This window comes from Pectinophora gossypiella, chromosome 13 (genome assembly GCF_024362695.1).
Source record: "Pectinophora gossypiella chromosome 13, ilPecGoss1.1, whole genome shotgun sequence".
In the NCBI taxonomy this organism is placed as follows: domain Eukaryota; kingdom Metazoa; phylum Arthropoda; class Insecta; order Lepidoptera; family Gelechiidae; genus Pectinophora; species Pectinophora gossypiella.
This window is the reverse complement of record NC_065416.1, coordinates 11,437,555-11,463,025: the sequence shown is the minus strand read 5'-3', so window position 1 is coordinate 11,463,025 and position 25,471 is coordinate 11,437,555. Positions and strand designations below refer to the sequence as shown.

Genomic DNA, 25,471 nt, shown 5'->3' with positions numbered 1-25,471 from the left:
GAAAGTTGCTTAACTTCAACAATCGCAGACCGAGCGCGTTTACCGCTGCGCCACCGAGCTCCTTAAATACTTACACGTGACTAAATCTACTTTTTGGATACTGAGATAAGATAAAATTATCAAAAATTAGTGCGTTCATAATATTATCGCAGGCTTATGGAACACTTAGTGGTATAACAGTCAGGGCGTTTGGCTCACGATCTGCAGGTCCGTGATTAAATCTTCTGGGGCCACTGTCAAAATGCCTTTTTGAGACTGTCGCATTTTTGTTTCGAACATTGCAGATTAAATCACTTGATTCTCTGAAAAGTCAGTTGGAAGGCACGTTAAGCAGTCGATGCTGGCCGCTATTTGCTTTAGTAATTGGGCTAATTTACTCTTATTGACAGATGCATTTTGTAATGTAGGTAGAATTATGTATTATAATAAGTTGTGAACAAAGAGGGTAATAGTTTATAGTGGCAGTTCGGAATAAATCGTTGAACGAACTAGGCGCGTTTCATTGCTGTTCCCTGTCTGCCCCCAAAGGACTAGCTGGCGTTACCCAGGACATTACATTTGGCGACGAGTGTGTTTACCTACGTGTGTGTTGTGCGGTTACGGTATATCTGTGCGGATAAAATGTCGATCGGTAAATTGAGCGAGTACAATGTCAAGGTCGGCTCATGGTCGTCGTACGTCGAGCGGTTAAAAATGTACTACAAAGTGAACACAGTGAAGGACGATATGAAGCTGCCGATATTAATTGCTTCCATGGGTGACGAAGCATACGAATTGTTGGAAAACTTGTCAAGCCCGACGAAACCAGCCGATTTAACATTTGAGAAGGTAGATGAATTAATGAGACAACATCTGCAACCTACCCCCTCGGCACTAGCGGAACGGTATCGGTATAGACAAAGGAGACAGAATGCCGGAGAAAACATAGCTGTTTATGTGGCGGAGTTAAAAAGATTGTCTAAACACTGTAAGTTCGAGGCAAATCTGGGTGAAAATCTGAGGGACCAGTTCGTGTGCGGCTTACGAAGTGACGTCATACGTCAACGGCTTTTTGCTGAGGACGACACGGTGACTTTTAACCAAGCGGTCAAACTAGCGACGTCATTGGAAGCAGCAGAAAGGGATTCAGCGGTAGTGGAGGAGAATCGAGCGACAGGTAGTGAAGCGGGCGCAGTTCATGCGATTGCGTCATCGCCAGCACGCGGTACGGCGCCGGCGGCTCGGCGTGCGGGCGGGACCGCTGCGGGCGCAGCATGCCCGGTGGCGGTTGGCGGTGGTACAAAAACGCCAGCGCGACGCTTTTATGGCGGAGACAAGCGACATGGCAACGGTTGCGGTGCTTGTGGGGCTCAAAATCACAACTTTGACACGTGTCGCTTTAGAGATTATGTGTGCAGCAAGTGCCAGCGCACAGGACATTTGCGGCGGGTATGCCCGGAGTGGGGCGCACCGACTTCGCTGCGGGGACCGCCTCGTCGCGGAGCTGCGCGAGGCGGACTGCATTTCGCAGACGCCGATCGCGAAACAAGCGAGGAGGTCGGCGGGGACATTGAGGAGGAATTGCATCACTTGAGTCTGAATGATTATAAATCTGTAAGTTTACCTGTATGTATAAATAATACCGTTATTAAAATGGAAGTTGATACAGGAACGGCCATATCCTGCGTTAGTAAACAAACTTATGACAAATATTTTTCAAACATTACTATTGAGAGTGATAATACTATCTTAAAGTTTTATGATGGCTCACAAGTTAAGCCGTTAGGAATTATAAAACCAACTGTCAGTTATAATGGTCAACAGAAAGATTTAGAGTTATTTATTATAAAAGGTGGCACAACATCCCTGTTGGGTAGGCAGTGGTTGGCCGAACTTAAAATTGACATACCACAATTTTCATGTAATTTTGTGCTAGGTAAAAATAGTAAACAAGGGGATGAAGACATTCATTATTTGATTGACAGGTTTAAGGAGTTATTCGAGGGAGGTCTGGGGCGATACAGGGGCGGTAAGGCGAGCTTGCGTGTGCGGGAGGGGGCGACGCCGGTGTTCCACCGCGCGCGGCCGCTGCCGTACGCGCTGCACGAGAGAGTGGACGCCGAGCTGGACGCCATGCTGCGCGCCGGCGTCATCGAGCCCGTTGACTGCTCCGACTGGGCCTCGCCTCTGGTACCTATTAATAAGCCTGATGGATCCCTTAGGATTTGCGCGGATTATAAAGCTACGTTAAACCCGTCTTTGCTGGTCGACCGTTATCCATTGCCAAAAATTGAAGATGTATTGGTAAATTTAAACGGAAATATGTTTTTCAGCAAGATTGACCTCTCACAAGCGTACAATCAGATAGAATTGGATGAATCTAAAAAGTACACGGTGATAAACACGCATAAAGGTTTATTCCAATATAATAGATTAGTGTATGGATTAGCTTCAAGTGTAGGCATATTCCAACGTATCATGACTAATGTACTGAGCGGTATACCTAATGTGCAAGTATTTTTAGATGACGTAATAATTGGCGGTAAATCTCGAATGGAACATTTACAGGCCTTACAAACGGTTTTTCAACGTTTATTGGATAATGGAATGAAATTAAAGAAAAGTAAATGTGTATTTCTGGCCGAAGAGGTAACTTATCTCGGTTATGTGGTTTCTAGAGACGGCATAAAGCCGGACAGGTCAAAAATCGAAGCTATTGTGAAAATGGAACAACCAAGTAACGTATCCGAGTTAAGATCTTTTCTCGGCATGGTTAATTTCTTCGGAAGGTTTGTTAGGAATCTTAGTTCAACATTGTGTCCCTTATATCAATTGTTACGAAAAGGTGTGGAGTGGAATTGGAATGCGGATTGTGCGCGCAGCTACTCGGAGGTAAAACAATTACTTGTTAGCGTAAAAATTCTCGCTCATTACGACCCTAGTAAGCCATTGATAGCAACATGTGACGCGAGCGCGCGCGGGGTGGGGGCCGTGCTGACGCAGCCGGACGGGCCGCGCGGGGAGCGCCCGGTCGCCTTCGCATCTCGAACATTGACTAGCGCCGAACAGAATTATTCACAAATACACCGAGAAGCGCTTGCTATTATTTATTGCATAAAGAAATTCCATCAGTACTTGTACGGGAGGCATTTCATACTACGTACGGATCACAAACCGCTCGTGTCGATTTTTGGTCCGAATACAGGCATACCTACTATGACGGCCAGTAGGATGCAGCGCTGGGCGATCATCATGTCCGCTTACCGTTATGATATTGAATATGTCAATACTAAGAGCAACTGTGCAGATAGTTTATCGAGATTACCTTTAAAGTCGGTTGAAAATAGTTACGGGAAAGTTCCGGAACAGACTTATTTACATTTTGCGCAACAGGCGATGTTATTAGACTATAATGAAATTAAAAAGCAGACTCGTAGGGACAACATATTAAGTCGGGTACTTAATTACGTACGAGATGGCTGGCCCGAGCAGTGCGACATTGATGGTTTAAAACCGTATTTTAACAGGAAAACAGAGTTGTACGAGGAATTGGGTTGTCTTATGTGGGGCCATAGGGTGGTCATTCCCGAGGGTTGTCGAGGTAAAGTCTTAGATATATTACATGAGCCTCATATGGGCATTGTGAAGTCCAAGGCATTAGCACGTAGTTACGTGTGGTGGGCAGGCATAGACGAGGCGGTGGAGGGCGTGTGCCGCGCGTGCGCCGTGTGCGCCGCGCACGCGGCCGCGCCGCCGCAGCACGCGCCGCGGCCCTGGCCGTGGCCGGCCCGCCCATGGACTAGGCTACATTTGGACTTCATGGGGCCCATCTATGGTAAACTTTACTTAGTAGTTATTGATGCTATGTCTAAGTGGATGGAAGTTTTTCACGTTCCTAGCACGGCCGCTGGTACCACGGTTGGGAAGCTGAGGGAGTTGTGGGCCCGATGGGGTATACCTAAACAGGTAGTCAGCGATAATGGTCCACCATTTTCGAGTAGCGAATTCGAAGACTTTTTAAAAGCGGATGGAATTGAGCATATTTTTACGGCGCCTTATCATCCATCATCAAATGGGGCAGCTGAAAACGCTGTTAAAACTCTAAAAACAGTTATAAAAAAAGCTGTTTTAGAAGGTGTAGGAGTACAGGAGTCATTAAATACATTTTTAATGCACTATCGTAACACGGAACATTGCTCGACAGGGGAAAGTCCAGCTGTGATGTTAACAGGAAGGCGTCTACGTACACGGTTAGATTTATTAAAACCTGATCGAGAATCTAAAGTACAACAAAATCAACGTCGTCAGGTAGACGCAGCGGGAGGATCCAATAGGCATTTTGAAGTAGGAGAGGACGTATGGTATCGACAATACTTAAAAAGGGAGAAATGGCAATCCGGTAAAGTTGCGCACAGGTTAGGTGGTACTGACTATAATGTTACCGACTGTAGTGGAAATGTGTTACATAGACATGTCGACCAGCTAAGGCGTAGGTCTAGGAATTCATTAGTTTATCCATCAGGTACAGGAGACGTCAGACGAATTAATAACGGTTCGGATGACATTTCCTCGGTGGACAGAGAGGACGGGTCGCAGCAGTCAACGGAGGCGGCGCCCACGGCGTCAGCGGCGGTGACGCCGGTGGGCACAGAGGCCGAAGCGGAGGCGGGAGATGATGAACGTTTTCATACTCCAGAAAAGCAGTTTACTGCTGTAGAACAACCTGTCTCGCCTACCACCCCTGTCCCTGTATCACCTCGGACACGACCTCAGAGACAGTGTCGTTTAAATAAACCTCCTAGATATAAGTTTTAAATTGTAATAGTGTTAGATTAAGTTGTCAATTGTTATCTTTAGTTTAAGCGGTTAATTAAGTGTGTTATCATAATTTTAGTAGGTATTAATAGTTAGTAATGATTTAGTGTGGAGGAGTGTAATGTAGGTAGAATTATGTATTATAATAAGTTGTGAACAAAGAGGGTAATAGTTTATAGTGGCAGTTCGGAATAAATCGTTGAACGAACTAGGCGCGTTTCATTGCTGTTCCCTGTCTGCCCCCAAAGGACTAGCTGGCGTTACCCAGGACATTACACATTTGTATAAACCAGACGTGTCAATACCTCTTGGTTAGGTAAGCGCACACAGACAGGTCCGATATCCACTTGGATGATGATGAAGAGTAGGGATTTGTAGGTACTAAAGTGCTGTGTTTTATCCGACTGGTATAGGTACTTAGAAAATACTATTTGCCGTAACATAAAATGTTTTTGTTAGTACGCGTGATGTCGAAGGTTAGTATTGTGTTTTTTCTAAGATTATCCAGTCGATTGAGCTCGATATCGTAAACGTCGCGGCGACAGGCTGGCTGCCGACCAATGTCGTGACGAACGTCGATTGTAACAGAAATATACGTCTATCTCTCATTAGCCTACTCCGTAGTAATTTGCCTATTTACTGATTTACCAATTACATCAACTTCTATGGTTTAGAGTAGACGCTGATTTTGAGACCGCGAATAATGTTGTATTTCTAAAACTGTTTTTTACCGAAGCTAGAAATAATAAAACACAGTTATTAGAAGATTAGTTACACTAAATAAAAGTAATATAAAAGTTTACACGTATAAACATAATCTTGGAGATGATTAACACTTCCTCATAGTTACCAACTGAGTTATGATCAGAGAATAATAATAGTTTGAAACATTTGGCTCGCACACCAACGTCCGAAAATTGTTTTGGTTACATAAAAAGGTGATTTCGACGTTTTGGCATTGTTACCGAGTGAGATTTCAATTATTATCTGGCTATATGTAATCTCAGAGATGGCTTTACCGATATGCACGTGCATAACAAACTTATCTCGTAATATATTTTATCTACACTTGACATCTAAGGAGTGACAAATCAGCTAGAAATAATGTGTTCGCTTTTGAGTTTTATGCCCCGTCGTAAAAATATTGGACGGAATAGGGAGATTATGATTTATATCCCTATATAACCAGTTGTGAATGATAGGACTATTGTCCGGTAATAAAGATTATACGGACTTTCCGAGATGTCTTCTTGCGTTAAATAAAGTTGAAGTGACAATAGGAAGTACGTAGGGGGCATAGTGGCCTTTGCTCCACATACGGGCGGAGTCAAATAGATAGAATGTTTGTTTTATTAAGATCTTTCTGGAATAAACGAGATACAATCAAGATGGCTTTAACTTTTTAAATTGGAGGATATTATTGTTTTGAAACGTTCATCTCGTCTCGCTTGAAATAAGGTTGCCACCAAGTTGCAAACTTGGAAATCAGGGTTAAGTGACAATAAATATAGAGACAATAAAACATTACGTGTACTATTACTGAATTACCTTTACAAGACGTATCTTTATGGCAGTAGAATTATTACGCCAGTCCCTGAAGAAACTAATATTGGTTAGCAACGAGGTAATTATAAATATTATTATAAATATATGATATGACGAAAAAGCAGAATCCAAAAATACTTTGTATTAAGGGTATTTGTTTAAGTCATTACTGTTCAAAGCGGTAAAGTAAATGTCAGACCTATATCCATTTTCCTCAGACAATAGCTGCCCTTCATAGACTTTGACGTGGGTGCGTTCCCAAAAGGTAAATTCTGTTAGGGTGGGTCTGTCTGTTATCATTTCTGCACAGGTTTGTTCTCTTGGACGCTTCTAACGCTTATTATCTAAACAACACCTCTATTTGCTTTACATTGTTTAATTTGCAATAGACAGAAGGAAAATCTCCAAGGTATGCGATAAATTCTAACTCGTGTTATCGGTGCGTTGGAAAATTACAGCAGTTATTACAACAGTTTGATTTTCCATTTATAGTGCACAGCGAGATAAAGAGCTTCTATTTTCACTTTTGTTTTCTTTATCAACGAACAAACGGCTGTGTGTACTTATTGAAGTGCAAATGTTGTTCTATTCGCGTTCGTGCTCTTGGTTGTCCTGCGACTTGGTGTTAGGTATAGTAGCTAAGTTGAAAGCGTGTGTCATTTTAGGTTTGACTATTCTGGACACATTTTCAAAAATGATTCTACGTTATGCCTTGCCATCTGTAAACAGTTTATTAGATTGACTCTGTCGGATTATTCTTTGGAAAACTGCATTCTTCTCGATTGCATGTATCTTTGATTGACTATCACTGATTAAAATAAATATATTTCCAAATTATCTTCAAATATTTTATGTTATATTTAAATGATGTTTGTAGAACTGTAAAGGGATCATGCAGTTTATATATCAATATACCTTGTGTGTTAAATGTATGCCTCTACGGTCGAAAGCCTATGTCTTATACACAAAAAAGATAAACGCTTGGCATATCAATATTAGTTTTTGTATAGCCTGGTTCCCGGTAACCTGGTGTCCTGGTTAGCGTTGCTATCTATTTATTCTATGTATATAAGCCAGTTCCAATCTATCTATGCTATTATATGGCAAACCCATATTTATAAGAATTATATCGCTACCAATTATGCTGTTCAGCGTCTTACTCTTATAAGTAAAATGTCATAGTCATGTTAAAAATAATATTTTGGAGCAGTCGTTAGAGCTAGGGAGAAAATACGTAGGTAATCTTTTTCTTTACCCGTTAAAGTCTTTGAGTTTCCTTTATGCAGAATGCACAAAGAAATCTTTACAGCGAAATTGTCTTACAGTGTTTCTTACAGTGTCTTACTCTTATAAGTAGAATGTCATAGTCATGTTAAAAATAATATTTTGGAGCAGTCGCTAGAGCTAGAGAGAAAATGCGTAGGTAATATTTTTCTTTACCCGTTAAAGTCTTTCAGTTTCCTTTATGCAGAATGCACAAAGAAATCTTTACAGCGAAATTGTCTTACAGTGTTTCTTACAGTGTCTTACTCTTATAAGTAGAATGTCATAGTCATGTTAAAAATAATATTTTGGAGCAGTCGCTATAGCTAGAGAGAAAATGCGTAGGTAATATGTTTCTTTACCCGTTAAAGTCTTTCAGTTTCCTTTATGCAGGTTGCACAAAGAAATCTTTACAGCGAAATTTGTGTTGTGGACGTTTCTCGGTGCTCCAGTATTTATCTATTGTGTTGGTGCTATTGTTTATTGTAGTGCAGTTTCATCACTGTAGGTCGTAGGTACTAGGTTTACGCTTGCTCGGCCACCGTCAGCAATTTATAGACTTGTCTGAGAGCTGAGTGCCCTAGTTGGCTACAGTCCATGAACTACGCTCGCCATCGTTTCCTGGAGACATCATTAATTAATCTAAATTGTTCTACATGTGTATACTGCATTTGGTAAAACTCTTGAATCATTAATGGAAATGTAATGGTTAATGATTTATATTTCAGACATATAATTTATAACCACGAAAACTGGCAACTGTCAACTTGTCAAAGTATAAGAAGCATCGTCTAATTGTTCATTCGTTACACAAGTTCTCACACTGTAACGTTGCCGAAACATACTTCAATATTATGAAGTTAAATGCCGAAAATTTACCTAAACAGCTATTCAAGTGTCGAATTCTCATTATTTACAAAACAAACCTGACACACGTTTCGCGAGTGATATTGTTATCGGATCGCCACCGAGCATATGACCGATATCGTCTCGGTAACAAATAACATCACTCGCGATTGTTTCAACATGTCATCGAAATAACACATGTGTGATATAGGTTCGCAAATATTGTGACGTCGTCGGCTTCTCAGAATCTTAGCAATATTCAAATCGGATTAAATTATCGCCGCATTAGCGCCAGTGGTAATCGCGCAATGTCAATGTGTATTGCGATCACTGTGCAAGACGCATGCTTACACGAATTAATAATAACATTGAGTAGGTGTTCTACGTATCATTCGATAGGCAGATCATAGCTGACTCACTTCCTAACGGTCACGATAAAAATATGTACGTAATTTCATAATGACATACCTACTAGATAGAATAATTTTAGTTTCATCAACGACACCTCCAAAATACCTGCTCTTTGCGTCATATCGTAGGCATTTGATATAAATTTGTTATTTTTGCGATACGGCTTGATATTACAGGAAAGTGCACTATTTCCGTCACTATCGGTTACTGATTTAACGGCAATCTGGCGCCTGCGCCGCTATTTATTACATCTCGCTGGATGGGCGCCAGCGTGACACGAATGCAGGGCGACCAACACGTGCCAAAGAAAGTCAAAGTTCGATGGCTTAAGGATTATAACTGCATTGTTTCAGAATTAATAGCACCGCATTGCATGTGCTCTTTTTTGCTAGGGACCATTTTGTTGTATGTACAATTTTGGAAATAAAGTAAATACTAAGTCATATTATATTAGAGGATTTTGGATGGATCTTGTTATTTGAGATAAATGTATAATAATAATTCTGATACTGGACCAGTCGAGAGACTGCTTCCCATTTAAGCTATACTGTCTAATAAACTGTAGGTATAATGGCAGGATCTCTTTCTTAATAATATTATAATCTCTGTCATTCCCCTCGTCAAGTTTTCCGACGTTAAATAATAAGTTTTTCTTTTCGTTTTTAATGCCACGAATGGAACGAAAACAACTTTTTTAAAATAAGTCGTGTTCATTTATAACATTGTCGTCTTTACTTCGCAACACACTGCGTAAATGATGCTTAAATCGTCATGATATTCAAAATATTTTTGGTATTATTTAGATTTATTGACGGCCATGAAAATAGTCGATTTTCTTTTCTCTAATGTCGTTTGCGCAAGTGTTCAGGAAATCATTACATTACAACCTCGGGTGAGTTTTATATTGAGTCTCATTGTAGGTACTTGTACTGTCATTAATATCATACAAAAATTATAAGTGTTAGGACGTCGCAATTCTTAGAAGAAATAAAAAATTTTTTTTGGTGTTAGCAGTTCATCACACAAGGCAAATGAGTAACACTCTCCGAAGTAAAATCATTTTCTTTGTTACACAAGAAAATAACGAGAATATGCTTTTTACTTCTTTTTAGGTTAAGTTATGTTTGTTTTTTATGATAGGATACGAACGTTCTATATATTTTATATAAAAAAAAAAGATTGCTGTACTCGTGTGTGTATACTTAACATTTTTAGAGGCTTAACTTAACTTTTAAGAGGCTGTGAAAGGAGGAGGTAGTAGGGTTGCAATTATATTTTCGATGTATTTTTGCAATAGTTTTTTCACTTAGATACGCGTTTAAAAAGACTAGCGCCTCCTTGTCTAGTGTATTCTTTGGATACCTAAAAGTAGGTACTTTTGCAAAAATAATACACTTTAAGCAACATCATTTACGTTTTATAACGTCGCCGAATATAAAGTGAATATTCTGATCATTATTTATGACTGCTTCAAACCTGCCACGCAATTCCAAACTACGCATTTTACGTACAACCACATTCAAAAGTTAAATTTACGAAAAGCCAAACGCACGCGCCTATATCGTCTATCGATCAGCTGAACGTAAACACACGCATATATATTTACGTTCAAAAACTCCGAGTCAATTCGAAAATAGATTCTATGGTGATATTGGTCCGGAAAACTGCGCATTCTGCTAGTGCAGTTGAGGAGAAACAAATATAGATCGCTAAAATCGTACACTGTTTAAAAATACCTACTGCATGTGTGAAAATAAAAAGTAATTAGTGCGGGAAACGTATTTCAATACGTCATGGAAACATTTGTTCTATGTTTGATTTGAGAAAAAAAAAATACAATATTGCTTATCCCAGTACTGTACATACGATAGAATGTTCGTCTACCACACTACGATACCCATTCTCGTAGCACCTCGTAGATGTTACGAGATTTTATATGTACTTAAGTTTCGCTATTCTAAATTCAATTCTTCACAACGATGGGAGATTCTGGTATCTGTCAAATTAAATCATGATTATTTTAGTTTCAAGGCTAAAGCTAGAAGGATACTTGATTCTAATTGTGGGCTTACCTCTTGTAATCTTTGCAGTAATAACACGTCTATCAACGGGGTTTAGTGTTGTGGACTGACGACGCATAAATTCTCTTATAATTACTAGTTGTTAAGATAAACCTAAAATTGGAATTTATAGCGTAACTGATTTATGTAATGTTTTTGTTTAAACATTTACCTAACTTAAGTGAAATACTACGAAATGTCAACCAAATCCATTTATTATATTTAGAATGCAATTAACTTCGTCACATGACATTGCCCTTGTGTTCCATCGATCGGGCGTTTTCTGAGAATACATACAGCCCTGATGTTCTATGGCATTGACGAAAATTTCACGTTCTAGAGCACTCCAGAGGTGTTACGTGCGAAGGTCGTTTGGTCTTGGCCATTATGTTAAAAGCTGGTGTTCTCCTGTGTTACGTAACGAGATGGGCGTTGTGTAATGGGAGCAGGGGTCTTGCTATCTGGTCATGGTGTGGCGGCGGCGTGTCTGAAGGACGCGGGCGGAGGGCGCCATTGAGTGTGACGTCAGCTGCGTGACGACTACCACCTCTACGCAGCAGTACGCACCCGATACCATGGCTGCCCCGAACCTCGACCTTCCACTTGACATTGTTTGGATAAGGCATTTCTACTCGGATTCAATAAAACACGTAAATCCCTAAAACACCTTTTACAACTAGGCGCCGTAACAAGCTGTGCTGTGACATAAGAGTTACCTAACAGATTACATTATACTCGTAACACCCAAAAGCAAATCAATTTTTCACGGTGTGATATCGTGTCAAATCGCCATTGTATTTTGCAAAATATTCCGCTCGCTACTATGTCAATGTTTGTTGTTGAAAAGTTGAAATATTTATGTCATAATAGGTATATCGTCTTTATCATCGCGATTCATAGTTTTATTTCCATTCATTTTTTAGGATATGATCAGTAGTTCAGTGACTCACGTGTCTTGTATAGTGCTTTATATATATAAAGTTATAGATGTTACTTAATCTTATCGTAAAGTATTACAAATACACGGTTTATGTAGTATAGAACATTCTCGAAAGACACAAATGTGTATACGACTTGTTTTTCGGATTAACATATGACTTTGACTCGTGTTTTATGAAATAAAAATTCATATAACATTGAGATAAAGGTACAGTCGGTCGATTACCTTACGATAAAACCATGGCTACAAATTACCGCGTGGTCTTGCTTCAAATAGTGCAAAAATCAATATATTTCCTTTTCATTCGAGGCATTTTATTTGTTATGTTTACTGCTGTACTTACTATCCTGTGTGAATGTAAAAAAAAGAAAGGCGTCTGTTATGGTTGTATTTCATATTATAAAGTTCGTTCCTAAACTGAATTGTTCCCATTTTCCCCGCTAATAATTCATTGCAGAATTAAAATGCATTAACACGCAAGATGCAGTTATTGTAGTTTAATTAACATTAAATTAATGGAAAATATGGGATAATAGAGGTATCCCCCTCATTATTGAGTTCCGCATTAAGCCGGTTATGAACGAAAGGATGAAAGAGATTTACCGGGAAAAAATAGACGGGGTAAATATCACTGAAAGTTTCATTTATAAAGAAAGCTATTTATTCAAAACTAGATTTCAAGCAACTCTCATTGATACATATGGCGACTCTGCTCACTGTAGCGTGTCCATAAAATTCGGCGATGAAAGTTTCAACCTTCAGGATCTTCGTTAACTTGACCCTGGGGGTGATTTATTGGGAGACTGGGAACGCAATGCGGCATCCCGGCAAACCTTGAATGAGTCTCATTCCCTTGTAATGAACGAGTTGGGATCTTCAACGATACTACCCGTCTTGACGAGTGTCACAACAAATCACTTGAATATATTGGTTGTTGCACATTGCTTAATTTATTGCTTCAAGGTAACTGCTATATTTGATTCCCTGCATTGTTCCTCATCTAATGCTAATTCCATCTAGCATACAATGATATCTAAAAAACAATCTTGAAAACACTCGAAAATGCTTGTTGCCGTAAAAAGATTCCCAGTAACTGGAGACGAATCGGTAGAAAATTACTTGCTCAAAATTAAACAGCTGAAACTCTTTATTAAAAGAATATTACGGACGGTATAATTATTATGAAAGTGCATGTGTCTAGAAAGAGGGTTTAATTGGGGGTGGATAGACAGAGAGTCGCGTGTGGGTTGATGGTGGGCGTCAGGCGTAGGCGGTGTTGCTCGAGACGGTATAAAGCAAGGCATTATTCTTAATATTTTCTCCAGATTTTTCACTCTCCCATAAGGTCTTTCTTCATGTGCAGAGCCTAATTCTCTCTCGAGAGCATTTTATTTTTTCACTCGTCCTTTTTAAAAACCTACTGGAGGCTATCAAGCAAGTCATTCGGAACTCTCAAACATCAGCGTAAAAATGTCAAACTCCTTGTAAATAAGCTTTTAACATATTTTATACCTTCTTGGAAGTTGTTTAAGTATCTGGTCAACGTCTGTTCCAAAAAGCTTTTACTTGCAATTTTCAAATATTTATGTTTGAAAACAGAGGCGAGAAGTACCTTAGCGACCAGAAAAACCTGACCTCTGTGAAGCGGGTTACGTAACGTGAGAACAACGTCATCCCCTTGCCTCCAACACCCTCCCTCTTGAATGAAATATTTAGGTGCTATTCAACGGCTTGCTCGTTCTACGTGAGCTCCAAGTTATTTATGCAGCTAATATTATGAGACCTGCTCCTCAGGGAACTATCACTTCTACCTTATTTAATATACGTCATGTCTTGTGACCTCGATACTATAAGGTTAAAGGTTATGGTTACGTAAGGAGTGCTGGAAAGCTCTAAGTATTCGATTTCATAAATAGAGTTTATGAAGTATTATTTTTGTAATATCAGAATACTGAAAGGATTTAAAATTAAATGTAATAGTGATCGGAATATTCGTAGAGTCTATTTTTGTTCTCTATCGATCCGTAATTCGAGGTTTGATTCTTTTGATAAGGGAAGGAAGCTTCGTTTTTTACAATTGAATGTAGCTTTTGCTAATAGTTTGACTTCTGTTCATTTCATGCTGTATTGTTAATAATAGTTAGTGGTACTATTGTGCTGTGTTTTGTTTAAACATAGAAACAATTATTATTGTACAATAATATGTTTAACTATAATGTTTTCACAGCACGAGGAAACTCAAATGTTAGATGTTACTAAAATTGGAAGTACCTACTTAATTAAAATGTTATCGGCATTATTACAACCACCGTCTGCATGTTCAAATCCTCGTCAGAAGGTGACCTTGAACTAAGCAGCCTGTACATACCGGTTCAACTTGTAATCCACTCTTGACCTTCCAAACTCTTAACCTCAACGTAATGAATCTAAAATAGTTGGAGTGGAAATAAATAATACGACTAATTCGTTTTAGTAAGTACGCACGTTTATAGCTCTGATTTGGCCTTGACTTTCATACGTGCCTCTAAGAGTTTAAAGGCTAATTTGAATATTTTCCTTCCGGAAACCGTACTATAAATAATCATTGAGTTTGTTTTCCTTGGTTGTTTTGTCTATGATTTGTTCTTTGCAAAGATCTACAACAAGGTCTTTATTTATATTGGCGAACTCTAAGATACACTTCGTTTGATACTAACCAGTTCTATTCCTAGAAGGCTATAAGAAGTTGCAATGTTTGTTCAAAAAACAGGAGGTATTCATCCATAATGTTATTTACATTCACTAATCTAAATTCAGGAGACGCAATGCCGAAGAATCAATTGGCTGAAATCATCTTCTATTCAACTCTGCAGAATTTGTAAGTCCTAGGACGGAGTTCAATAAAAACTTTTCTTAAAACAACACGAAAGCCTTTTCGCTCCAAAATCTTTATGGTTACAGATGAACGCGGTCTAGCTTAGTTCGGGAGTGATTGTTTTGGTGTTTTCAACTTTAACAGAATAATAGACAGTTTAAATCTTCTCATTCACCTGAATAATTAGCTATACCTACCGAATTAATTTGGGTGTTAGATGTGAAATCGGAAGTAGCATTTGGCGCCAACCATATCAATAAATGTCTTATACTTATAATAAGTGGGACGATGACCGAGTGAATCAGAATTGGGGATATTTCAGTCGCGGTAGCTGACATTGAACAAAGACAAGGGAGATGGTATCTTAAGAGAAAGAGAAACAACAAATACTGCGTATTTAGATGCCTGAAAGTCCGTTTGTTTTGGTTTTTATTCTAGTAAATATGTCTGGCGTAAGTTTGAGGACGCGTTTATCTTAGGTTAACCTCCGTTCAGTCTAAGAATGAACTGTTTGTATTTGTACCGTGGACATACTTTAATTAGTGGCACAGGGCGGGCACTGGACGTTTGCCAAAATTGCCTGTAGGAATTCACTTGCGGCTGAACTTTTGTCACCGTCTTCATGCATGTAGTTTTATTAAAATCGTAAATTATTTTCATTTAAACGCGTACATGCGAGTCTTATGTGGATATTTTTCATCAACCGCTTAATTTTGTAAGTTTTATACTTCAGGTTTAATATTACTTATTTATTTTTACTGAATTCGCTTTTCACTTCGCGTGTTTTGTTTTGTTTATAGTATTGCTTCAAATAAAGAAAATACGAGCATGTTGAACTAATAAAATACCATGTTTGTTGCCCAAAAATACGAAGTTAGGATTGTAAGCGGTATTGTGTTTGGTGGGTACCAATATTTTGAACATTCGTTGTTTGGTGGTGATGTCACATTGATAAAGTCACAGCGATAGTTGGCACGCGATTCTATATTTGGTATTCCTGCGATAAGGTGAAGGTTAATACTTAATAGATTTTTATATTATGAATGAATTTTATATGGTTATTTAGGCACCGAATTTTCCGGTATTATGTATGAGTCTATAAATCTGATAACTGAATAGATATGTCTAACAAGCCTCTGGCATATCCGCATCAAAACGTATGGGGTATCTTTCTTGGTTCTTTCCACGTTACGCTTGTTGCGTTTGCGGCTTTGATTTACAACGGAAAATTTACCTTGTTAATCCGATCCTGTACTGTTATCGTCGGTAATATCCGACTGTTGCAGATAAACCGGTAATCTGAACAGAGTCAATAAGCCCATTGTGAAATATTAGCCCGGCAGAATGCGGGGACAAATTACAGCCCAATATTAGCACGGTTGCAGGGCCGTAAATTGTTAAATATTTGTTGTACTACTTGTTAGTTCACAGCGTCCTTCTCGACGATGTTAGCTCTTATTAAAACTGCCGTCTTCGATATTTTTGTGTTTGATATTAGACTTAATGGTTTAGCGCTAAATGGCCTAAATCTCATAACAATGTTTGGTGTTAATATATAGATTAAATTCCGAAAGTCCGCTGTATATATGTAAAGTTTTAGTCATAATTCACTTCAAACTTGCAAGCTGTCAACTTGAAAATTAAGGCTGAAACTGTATTGAATTAAAAAGCTGTCATATCTTTAAAATCTACCTATTCTGTCTACGTTATTAAATGAAAAATGTTTTAATGTCGTTTTCATATCTTGTGCTCAAACAGACAAGCTCCGCCCGAGGGAGAATAATGCTCTTTTAATAATACTGTTTAAAAGATGGTTTCTGTAAGCTTGTTCAGTTCTGACAACTTATTTATTGCACTCGCTTTTTTACCTTCATGATTATAATTTATAATCATTTATTCGCAATAAAAATGGTATTACAGTTTGCAGTTGGTCAGCATTTAACCTTTGGTCTACATTTTTAGTTATTTAAATTATAACATGCAAATAGTAAAATAAAATTGATAAATGACAATACTTTTATGTCTTCTTTGCATTTATATTTGCTTCCATTATATACATGGATATCTTTATTTTTGTTTACTATTATGGTTTAATCAATAATATTTACTTATGTATGTTACTGACCTTTCTCTGGTGACTTCGTAACACGAGCTTTTAACATGACAATCATTCAGAAAACGACACATAAGATTGTAAACATCAATTTATTATGACATGCAGTTGCTTTCATTACCAGATAAAATTAAATGGTTGAGAATGATAGATCTGTCTGTGGATAATCGAATCAATCAGTTGTATAGATTATGTTTTTTGTGTTATGTGGAAAATATTTATAGTGTTATCTTATCAGACGTGCGGCTAAGTTGTCCGTAGCATTGTTCTGTGGGTCAGACATAAGTTGTACGATGTTGGTTGCAGACGCGCGCCTGCAGCGGGGCTCAAGCACTACGGACGTGGTTTTTACACCGTCTCCATACACCAGACACATAGACGAGGTGAGTATTAACAACAAATAATACTTTTATTGCGATATTTCACTGGTGCACATATTTTAAATAAAAAAATTATATAATAATATGATGGTGAAAATTTTGGCATTCCTATTCTCAGTAAATAACTAGGATCATCCGAAGTGGTTAAAGCTATAAGTAAAATAAAACAAGGTTGCCCTTTTAATAAATTGTCATAATATTTAAATTTCATAAAATCTATTCAATTAGTAAGATTATTAAAGTTGACGTTGAAAATAATTCCAAGGCTTAAATAATAATTGATATAATCTAATGTTTATGAACAGTTTTATCAATGAATGAATTGATTCATACCTAGACTTGAGTCTAAGATATGATGTTATACCTTCTGTGATGTTTAATGAAGAATGTCTTAATATATTCGAAATTTTCATTTAAGTACTTATTTTCTATAAATATTTCTATAAATTGGTTTGGATTAAATTATAATTTCAAACCAATATTGTTTTAGTGTTTGATTCTTTTTGTCCAAGTATTTTTGTAGAACCATTTGGTTGTATGGATTGGTTTGAGTTTATTTGTGTTGTTGTTGTTTTTTATATATTTTTTATATTGTTTATTTTAAGTAGATTAGATTAGCCCACAGCATGACTGTCATTTCTTGCAAGAATAATAAATGAAGTGTATGTAAATAACAAATGCAAAACAGGTGCTTTAATTACTTAAACTAGTTCATACGCTATCGTAGGAATAAAAGACATGATCAATTATAGAACTGCTCTGGAATCTTTAAGAAGTTACTCGTATGTCGCCGAGACAAACGCGATTTGAGTTTTGTAATATTTTCCCTGCGTATTATAACAGGTTATTGTCAATCAGTATTTTATTTTATACTGTTAAAAAAAGTTGACGGCATTTTTATATTACACAAAATCCGCTTCGATTTGGTTTTATTGTTTACTTACTTTGATTAACATTTCAATTGTTGAAGATACAATGTTGTTCTACTCTTTAAAGTAAGTACAGATATTAGCTCGTTTAGCATCAATTTTCGCTATGGAAGTTTTATGCTACGTAACACCTGCAATTGTGCGTTGATGTTCATATTCATGTTACCAGTCTTAGTATTCTGGTTGTGTCTATGTCGTAATGTTTTTGTCGTCCCTTTGTTTGCAAACATGTTTATATTCGTACACTCTACACTAGCAAATTCTAGAACATCTAAATCAAGTTGTTCTATTTATTCTAAGGGCGGTCTTGAACTATTTCGTGTGTGACAATGATTATAAATAAGTTTAATTTTATGACCAACTGTACTGGAACAACGCAGCTACGTCACAAGGTTTGCTCGCGTGGTTGCCATTATCTCCTTCAAACTGGTTCAGAACCAGAACAAAATCTGACCGTTGTGCTTTGTGAACTAATGAACATTCTTTATTTTAGTACATTTTTCTCATAAGTCACGTTCAGTACTTAAAAAAATCATTTGTAATTCAAATTGTTGACCATTACCAGCTGTAGAACGCAGTGCATTATGTATTTTGTTGGTTACAATAGTTATTGTTTGTTCGTCGATACACAAATAAACGACCTTTGATGCAGCGTTACCACCAGAACAATGACTTGTAAAATGCACTTGCTGGGTCAAGTGGACTATTATTTAAGGAGATTCGCAGATTGGACTGGTTCACCGTTTGACTTATTGGATCCGTGTTTTTAGAAATAGGAGGAGTCGTTGAGGGTTCATTCACTGGTAGTGGTCGGACAGGTACCGCAGACGGAGCGCCGGGTAGACAATGCCGCCCCGCGCGCCGCGCCGCGCCCGGAGTCCGGGCCGGGCGCGTGTGTGCGCCGCCCGCCGACTCGACGCACACAGTCGCGCGCCGCAACATTGATTCGTGGTTCGCGGCATCGCGCGTAATCGTTCGTCTCAGTCACCAGTGCGCAACGCCAGAGGAAACAAGTGTTTCGTGCTACTTCGCTTACTTTTACTTTTGCGTTAATTTTTTTGACAATCCTAAGCTACTACAAAGAAAACCTGTTTTGTATTCGCCCATGTATTACTTTTCTGTGGATGTGAAGGAACAACGATTCAGAATAAAGTGTGTTACATCGCTAGGCGCTCTACCTAGTTCGGTTCCTGTGTTGAGTAATATTCTGTGTCAGTTGCAGTGGTTGTGCTTGTGATAGATCAGACATTTTCTTCACTAACGTGTTTAAATTTGGGATTTCACCACGAGCGGGCTCAAGGAAATTTATTGTCAAGTAAGTTAACAATAATTATGAAACAAATCTTATTCCATTTGAATACTTTCATTTTATAACCTTTATCGGTTCTGTCAACGTTCCTTGCAGCTGTTTTTACTATATCGTACGATACCGCTTGCTCGTATTTAATGAAATCCGTTATCGCTCCGATCGTTGGCATATTATTTGCATTTGAGTTGCTTGTTGAGTCAAATATATTTTCTCTATTCCGACTGCTTTCTTTCAGTCAGTCGTTTTATGAATTCACGATAGTTCCAGTCTCATCATACAAAACATACTAGACGGGTAATAATAAGATTTTACTATATTTGTAAGTGTCAATGTGATGGCCAGTGTTCCACATTGTCGATCACACGGCGAGGCCGGCGGCGCGGTGTGTGCTCGCGAGCAGTGACCACACGTCACTGCCGAGTGCCGACACCGCGGCCAGGCAACCTACTACCGGTGTTATCTCGTCATAGGTGGACGTACCAGCTACAATCACAACTGAATCACTTCTGATCCTCTTCATATCGCGTTTACTTCAGTTTTCCGTCACAACATATTGACCTGATACCAGATTGCCTCTGGCGATAAGTTTATAAGCCGTTTATTTATATCCGCTATCTAAATATACATAATTATCCTGCAGTTATATTTTAATTATCCGTAAATAATATTTATTAATTACTCATTACCATGTATTTGATCCTATATCTTGCACTGAATTTAGAATTCGTAAACATAGAGAAAGTTTTGAAGAGCCTTTAATTTGTCGATAATTGTTAGTGTTCTATCTAATGTAAGCGTTACATATGCATCAGCAGCGAAATTTGCATTTTATGTATCATGTACTTGCAGTTTCTTATTCTTGTGTTAGTTCATTGATGTCACGATATTTTACTTCATCGACTTGTCATAATTCGTCGTCGACCGTCGTCGTTTAGTCTTTACGTCATAAACCACCTGTGTTTTTATGCGAAGAGTTTTTATTTACAAAATATTATTACGTTATCTATCAGCAACATGTTTTTGCAATTCGTTGCGAGAATTTTATCGTATTTTTGCTATAGATCAACTGCTTTCGTGTTCTCGGTTGTATTTCTAGGTATGCGTCTAATAGAATTGTGTTTAAGTTGGTTACCTAGTTTGGACGTCCTATTTGTTCTATTGATTCTAGCTTAGGTACTCTTTTGTATGTAGCTGTATTTTGTTTATTTCAAGTCTTTTATCGGCCATATACAGGCCGATCGATATCTAAGTATTTAATCTTGTGGTAATTCCAATAAACTTTGGTGGAGTAAGCCTTAGTGACGTCGACTACTTAATTAATAAGGGATTCTCCAGTATACGTTCACCAAAAACAATGTAGGTTGGTACAGCTTTAACGTGATAATTACATATTTTCTCATTAATCGCGTACATAATTATTCCAAAATACAATGTAATGACAGAAGCATATATAAAAATATATTTTTTTGCTTGATATTTGGGTCACACTATGTGTAGACTTAGCCCTGGCAAGTCCCTTATGGTTTAATACTTTGTACCATATTTGGATTTTATCAAACGTGTATAACTGGTTCATTGCCTTAGATATTAAATGTTCTCGTCAATCCGTGTACCCTTTCCTGTCGTTGTAACGTCAGGTCGATGCAGTGATAAACTCGCAGTGCCGTCACCATCGCCTCCGGTTTCGTACGCGACGGCATCTAAATTCCTTTTTGAATTGTTTGAAGCAATTGTCGAAAGTAAGGTCACAGTCAGTCCTACATAGCTCGCACCTAACCAGTGAAAGTGTAGAGTGACGATGCGATGTGTGCCGGCTCGCAGGCGCACCACCGCCGTGTCGCAAGCCTGCAGCCGTTCGAGCCGCGGCCGCATGCGCCTTCTAGAAAGCTCAATGGAATTTTCCGTTACAAACTCAGCCTTCTCTTTGTTCCGCTTTGCTTTCGAAACTGATGGTGTTACCATAATTACGGTCTGTATGTGCATTTCCTGGTGTCGGCAATATGAAGCATATCGTCATGCGATTGCGCTGTGTATTACAAACGTTAAAGGTATTATTACAGGAAACGGTGTTGTAGTTTTCCCGGAGCAATCGTTGCAGGGGTAGGCGTTGTAAAATGTATTCGTCCCCCTTTTCTCTTGCTACTAATAGCGTTCATAGTCTTCTAAAGAGCTAAATCAATCTATCAAAGTGCAGTGATATAATTTGTATGGTAATTAAAGCTGGCACTCTTAGTGTAATTGGCATGCGGTTCCGAGCGCGTGCTAGCCAATGTGACGTGATGCATCGAGATGTTATTTTCTAAAACATTAGTAACACTGTGCTTAATGGTGACACTAGTCGCAATTGCTCCACGTGAAAAAAAAAGAACTGTAATACAGAATAGTATAAGGTCAAACGTTTATTTGGAGTATTTTAAGCAGCTTGTGTTGGTTTTAACACTTACTACCAAAATGATTTTTCACTAAAAAGTCTTGTACGATTCGCCATTTACCGATAATATGCGAACACAATTAGGTAATCCATCAAAATATAGAAGTATTGCTCATGAGATGTCAATTGCCACCTGCTGCGTTACATAATAATGGTTCGCTAATAGCGTCCTATTTATTTGGCCATCGCCAGGTCAAGCTCAAGGTAAGATTTTCACGTAGTACTACGTTTAAAATACACCCGTTTGAACATCCAATACGATGACACTCACTAAACAACCACCCATAATAGGTGGAGTATGATGACAAACAACAGAAAGAAACACGTTTATAGCATATGAATCAATGCGATCATAATTGTACAAAATATCTTGTTTGTCTCTTTGCCGAGAAACTTCGTAGAATGTCTACGTCGACATCGCCTGATATTGTTATTTGACGATTATTTTAATACTCTGATGTTCGGGAATGGGTTCTCTGAATGAAAATGATGAGTCAGTTATTTGGCTGCCGCTGGCTTCATTCATCTACTCCTACAATCACAAATTGAACAACGGCTGATACTAGCCAATGATGTTGCGATGAATGAAATTTACGTCTTTTCACCATCAGCATCATTTAAAAATAGGCCGTAAAACCTCACTTGCTTTTGACGTAATTTGTTGTTGTAGATGAAACAAAACAGATGATATTTTTATCAATGGGTTTGGTTTTATTTTAATCTGCAACTATTTATAATTACTCTGGTATAAATATTCAGTGCCATATACTGGCCACGGTGCGTGCATCGTACCGTTCCACGTGAGTCACCTTCGCGTGATTGCTTCCGATCGTACGTTTGTTTGTAACCCTATTAATGCGCATTTCTTTAAAAAGTTTCATAAACATTTGGTCACTTTGACGTTTACGAGCGCCATGGCTATGTTATGTCGCGCTACGACAACGCCAAAGTTGTCTTGAATACATTGTTTGATTTTAATGTTAGTGCACGGTTAACCTCCAACAAAAGACAATGCGATTGTAATACTTGTAGCAAAGCCCGAGCGTCGAATTTTCAATGAGATAAAGATTTGGATAAATAATGCAATTTAGCGTGTCAGAGATGCGGTTAGCTAGTTGGCACACGCTAGGTGCAGCGCAGAGTTGACCTATTGACCTGGCAATAACCTAGTTTGAGCCACTCCCTTCGTTGGGACATCCAGGCCGCTGAAATTTAAATTTAAGCCTAACAAATGGACTGGAATGGAATGATATTATCCGAAAACTGACAGACACTTAGCATAGTGTAGTAATGGAGATAGGCTATGCGGCAGATATGACTTGTATTTGTTTGTGTCTCTTGATTGACTAGAGGTACCGTAACTGGACAACCTTATTACTTTGAGATTGCTGGCAGTAAAAGATGAGAATTTTCGAAAATCATCAGCTGTACAAATACAAATTATAATGGTCATAATAATAGCCGGGGAAATACCTCTTCAGATAGGCTATAATATTATCGATGACCATGTGACTCTTTTTGGGAAATACCTTTTAAGTGTTTTATGGTTTGATATGATTCACGAGTTACCTTGAAATTTTAAATATAATATTGTATTATATTTTGATGAGTTTTATCGGTCTCTGGAACACTGGTGGCACTAGAAAAGCACACAGAACAGGGAAGAGGTGAAGAAAACGAGAGAGGCCTTTATCCTGCATCGGGACACGGAACGCGACGGCTATTAATAATAATCATAATGTTTTTTAAACTAGAGTTTCTGTAGCATTGAGTACGTTCTTTGATTCTGATTTCTGATTTACGCTGCAATGCGAGAGCACAATTATTAAGCTGTAAACAACGCGAAGGTTCGGTGAGCAAACTCTCCGGAATGTAAGGGATGTCAATGAAATTATCCAAAAATATCTTCTGCTTTGAATGCTCAGAATTCCTTCACCGACGTTGTTCGCTGGAGGTTGTGTTCACGTTAATTAAAAGCTCCAGTTATTTTTACCGGTAGCTACACATTTTCGGCCGTTGTTGCGCAAACTCATTCATTGGCATTTTTCACACAGGGCCATAGCTTTCCAAGAACAATCCTGTAAAAAGCCATTCGCAAAAGGAATGTAGCTTAACAGTTTAAAATAATGATGTAACTGTCCATTCATCCCTTAGATATCTTACAGATAAAGGCTCACGTGTGATTGATGAGGCGTTTTACGTAAAAGTAAGATCATTATTATTAGCAATGCACAAAGAACTTGACCTTGGACTTATTATTAATGATTTAGTTCATTGTCATGTGTCAAAACTGAAGAGAGTGATACGTAAGTCGGATGAGTAGAACGATATTCCCAAGATAATTAGTCATTGTTTATAATTTACATGTTAACCTTGTTACCCGTTATCGTGCTGATATGTACCAGTTTTGTGGCCTACTTTTAATTAAAATTATAAATTATTGCAACATTTCGTGTTCTCGACTTCTCGTAGAATCTATAAAAGCTGTAACACCTGGTGCTGAGAATGATACTACAAAATGAGGTCAGAAATCTGAAATAGAAACACGAGGCGACCTCATTATGATGTTTCGTGTATAATTCCCCCACAGGGAAAAGTTACGTAGTAATGCAGTTACAGTCTCTGAGACGCTAACACTTAACTTTCAAGGACATCTGCAGGCTAAATAACCAGGAAAACTTAATTTTTGCAAACAATCGGTAACTTATTGAGCCTTGGTTGACTTCCTTGGGCTTACACGCTTCCTTTTTCCTTATTAGATTTCAGTGGGATGAATGAACTGTTTTTATTTCAATTACGAATCCAATTTCCAGCGATTGTATTTTCCGTTAGAGTTGCTCTCAAAGGACTGTAAAGCATTCGATTATCTTCTTACGTAATACTCCATAATGGTTAAATATTGCGGCTTCACTGTCGTCATTCGTGGGGATATAAATTTAACTGTTTGTCTATGTCGAAACAGCTCGTCGCACAACCGGTCTCGTCCGGATCTCGACACACATGACCTTATTATCTCAAGTTTTCAAACGATTGCCACTCTTTGTGTTTAGTATTCAAGTCTGTATTTGTAGAGTCGACAAACGACTTGATATGTCCTGCTCATCTGTTATTCTTATCAAGAGTCTGTAGGTCCCTTAAGCATATAGCTCGCAATACCAATATTTAAATTCTTGATCGCTGTACTACGTTTCTCATTTCGAATTAGAACTGATATGCGCACAAATATTTGATTCTATTACGTAATGGTATCGCTTTAATAAGCTTCATTGTCTTGAAATAAGCGGTCCTAGCTAAGACTGCTACGCTATTAATGTTTTTTAGTTGATTGGCGTGTTTTCAGAACTATTTTCGTAGTTTGGCTTTTGACGTATGGCCATCGTGTTGCTTGGTGGTTCGCTGACACGCTAGCAGGCGAACCCCTGAGGCGGGGCTTGCGCGTCACCGAAATACTCTCGAGCCAGATGCGCTTGCCAGTTCGCTTGTTTCGCTTCTAATTTGGTGACGCCGCACGCCGAGCGTCGTTCACTCGACGCAACCGATGCGACGCAACACTCACGAAGCGCGCAACTTGTGCGTCACATTGAAGCCGAAGAAAT

The 25,471-nt window shown here is 38.4% G+C and overlaps 2 protein-coding genes across 4 annotated transcripts in view; both read left to right on the top strand.

Moving 5' to 3' along the window:
- The window catches only part of LOC126371828 (FACT complex subunit Ssrp1), a 129,129-nt gene that overhangs the window by 87,536 nt on the left and 16,122 nt on the right, over positions 1-25,471 (top strand). The gene's annotated exons all lie outside the window — the stretch shown is intronic.
- LOC126371834 (inositol hexakisphosphate kinase 1) overlaps positions 1-25,471 on the top strand; it is a 55,882-nt gene that overhangs the window by 19,533 nt on the left and 10,878 nt on the right. For 2 of the 3 annotated variants that reach the window (XM_050017211.1, XM_050017212.1), the window contains exon 2: positions 17,133-17,209. In XM_050017211.1, the coding sequence (XP_049873168.1) occupies positions 17,133-17,209 (77 nt within the window). Of the gene's footprint in view, positions 1-17,132; positions 17,210-19,058; positions 19,451-25,471 lie in introns of those variants that run through there. The other variant, XM_050017213.1, reaches the window with a different exon arrangement.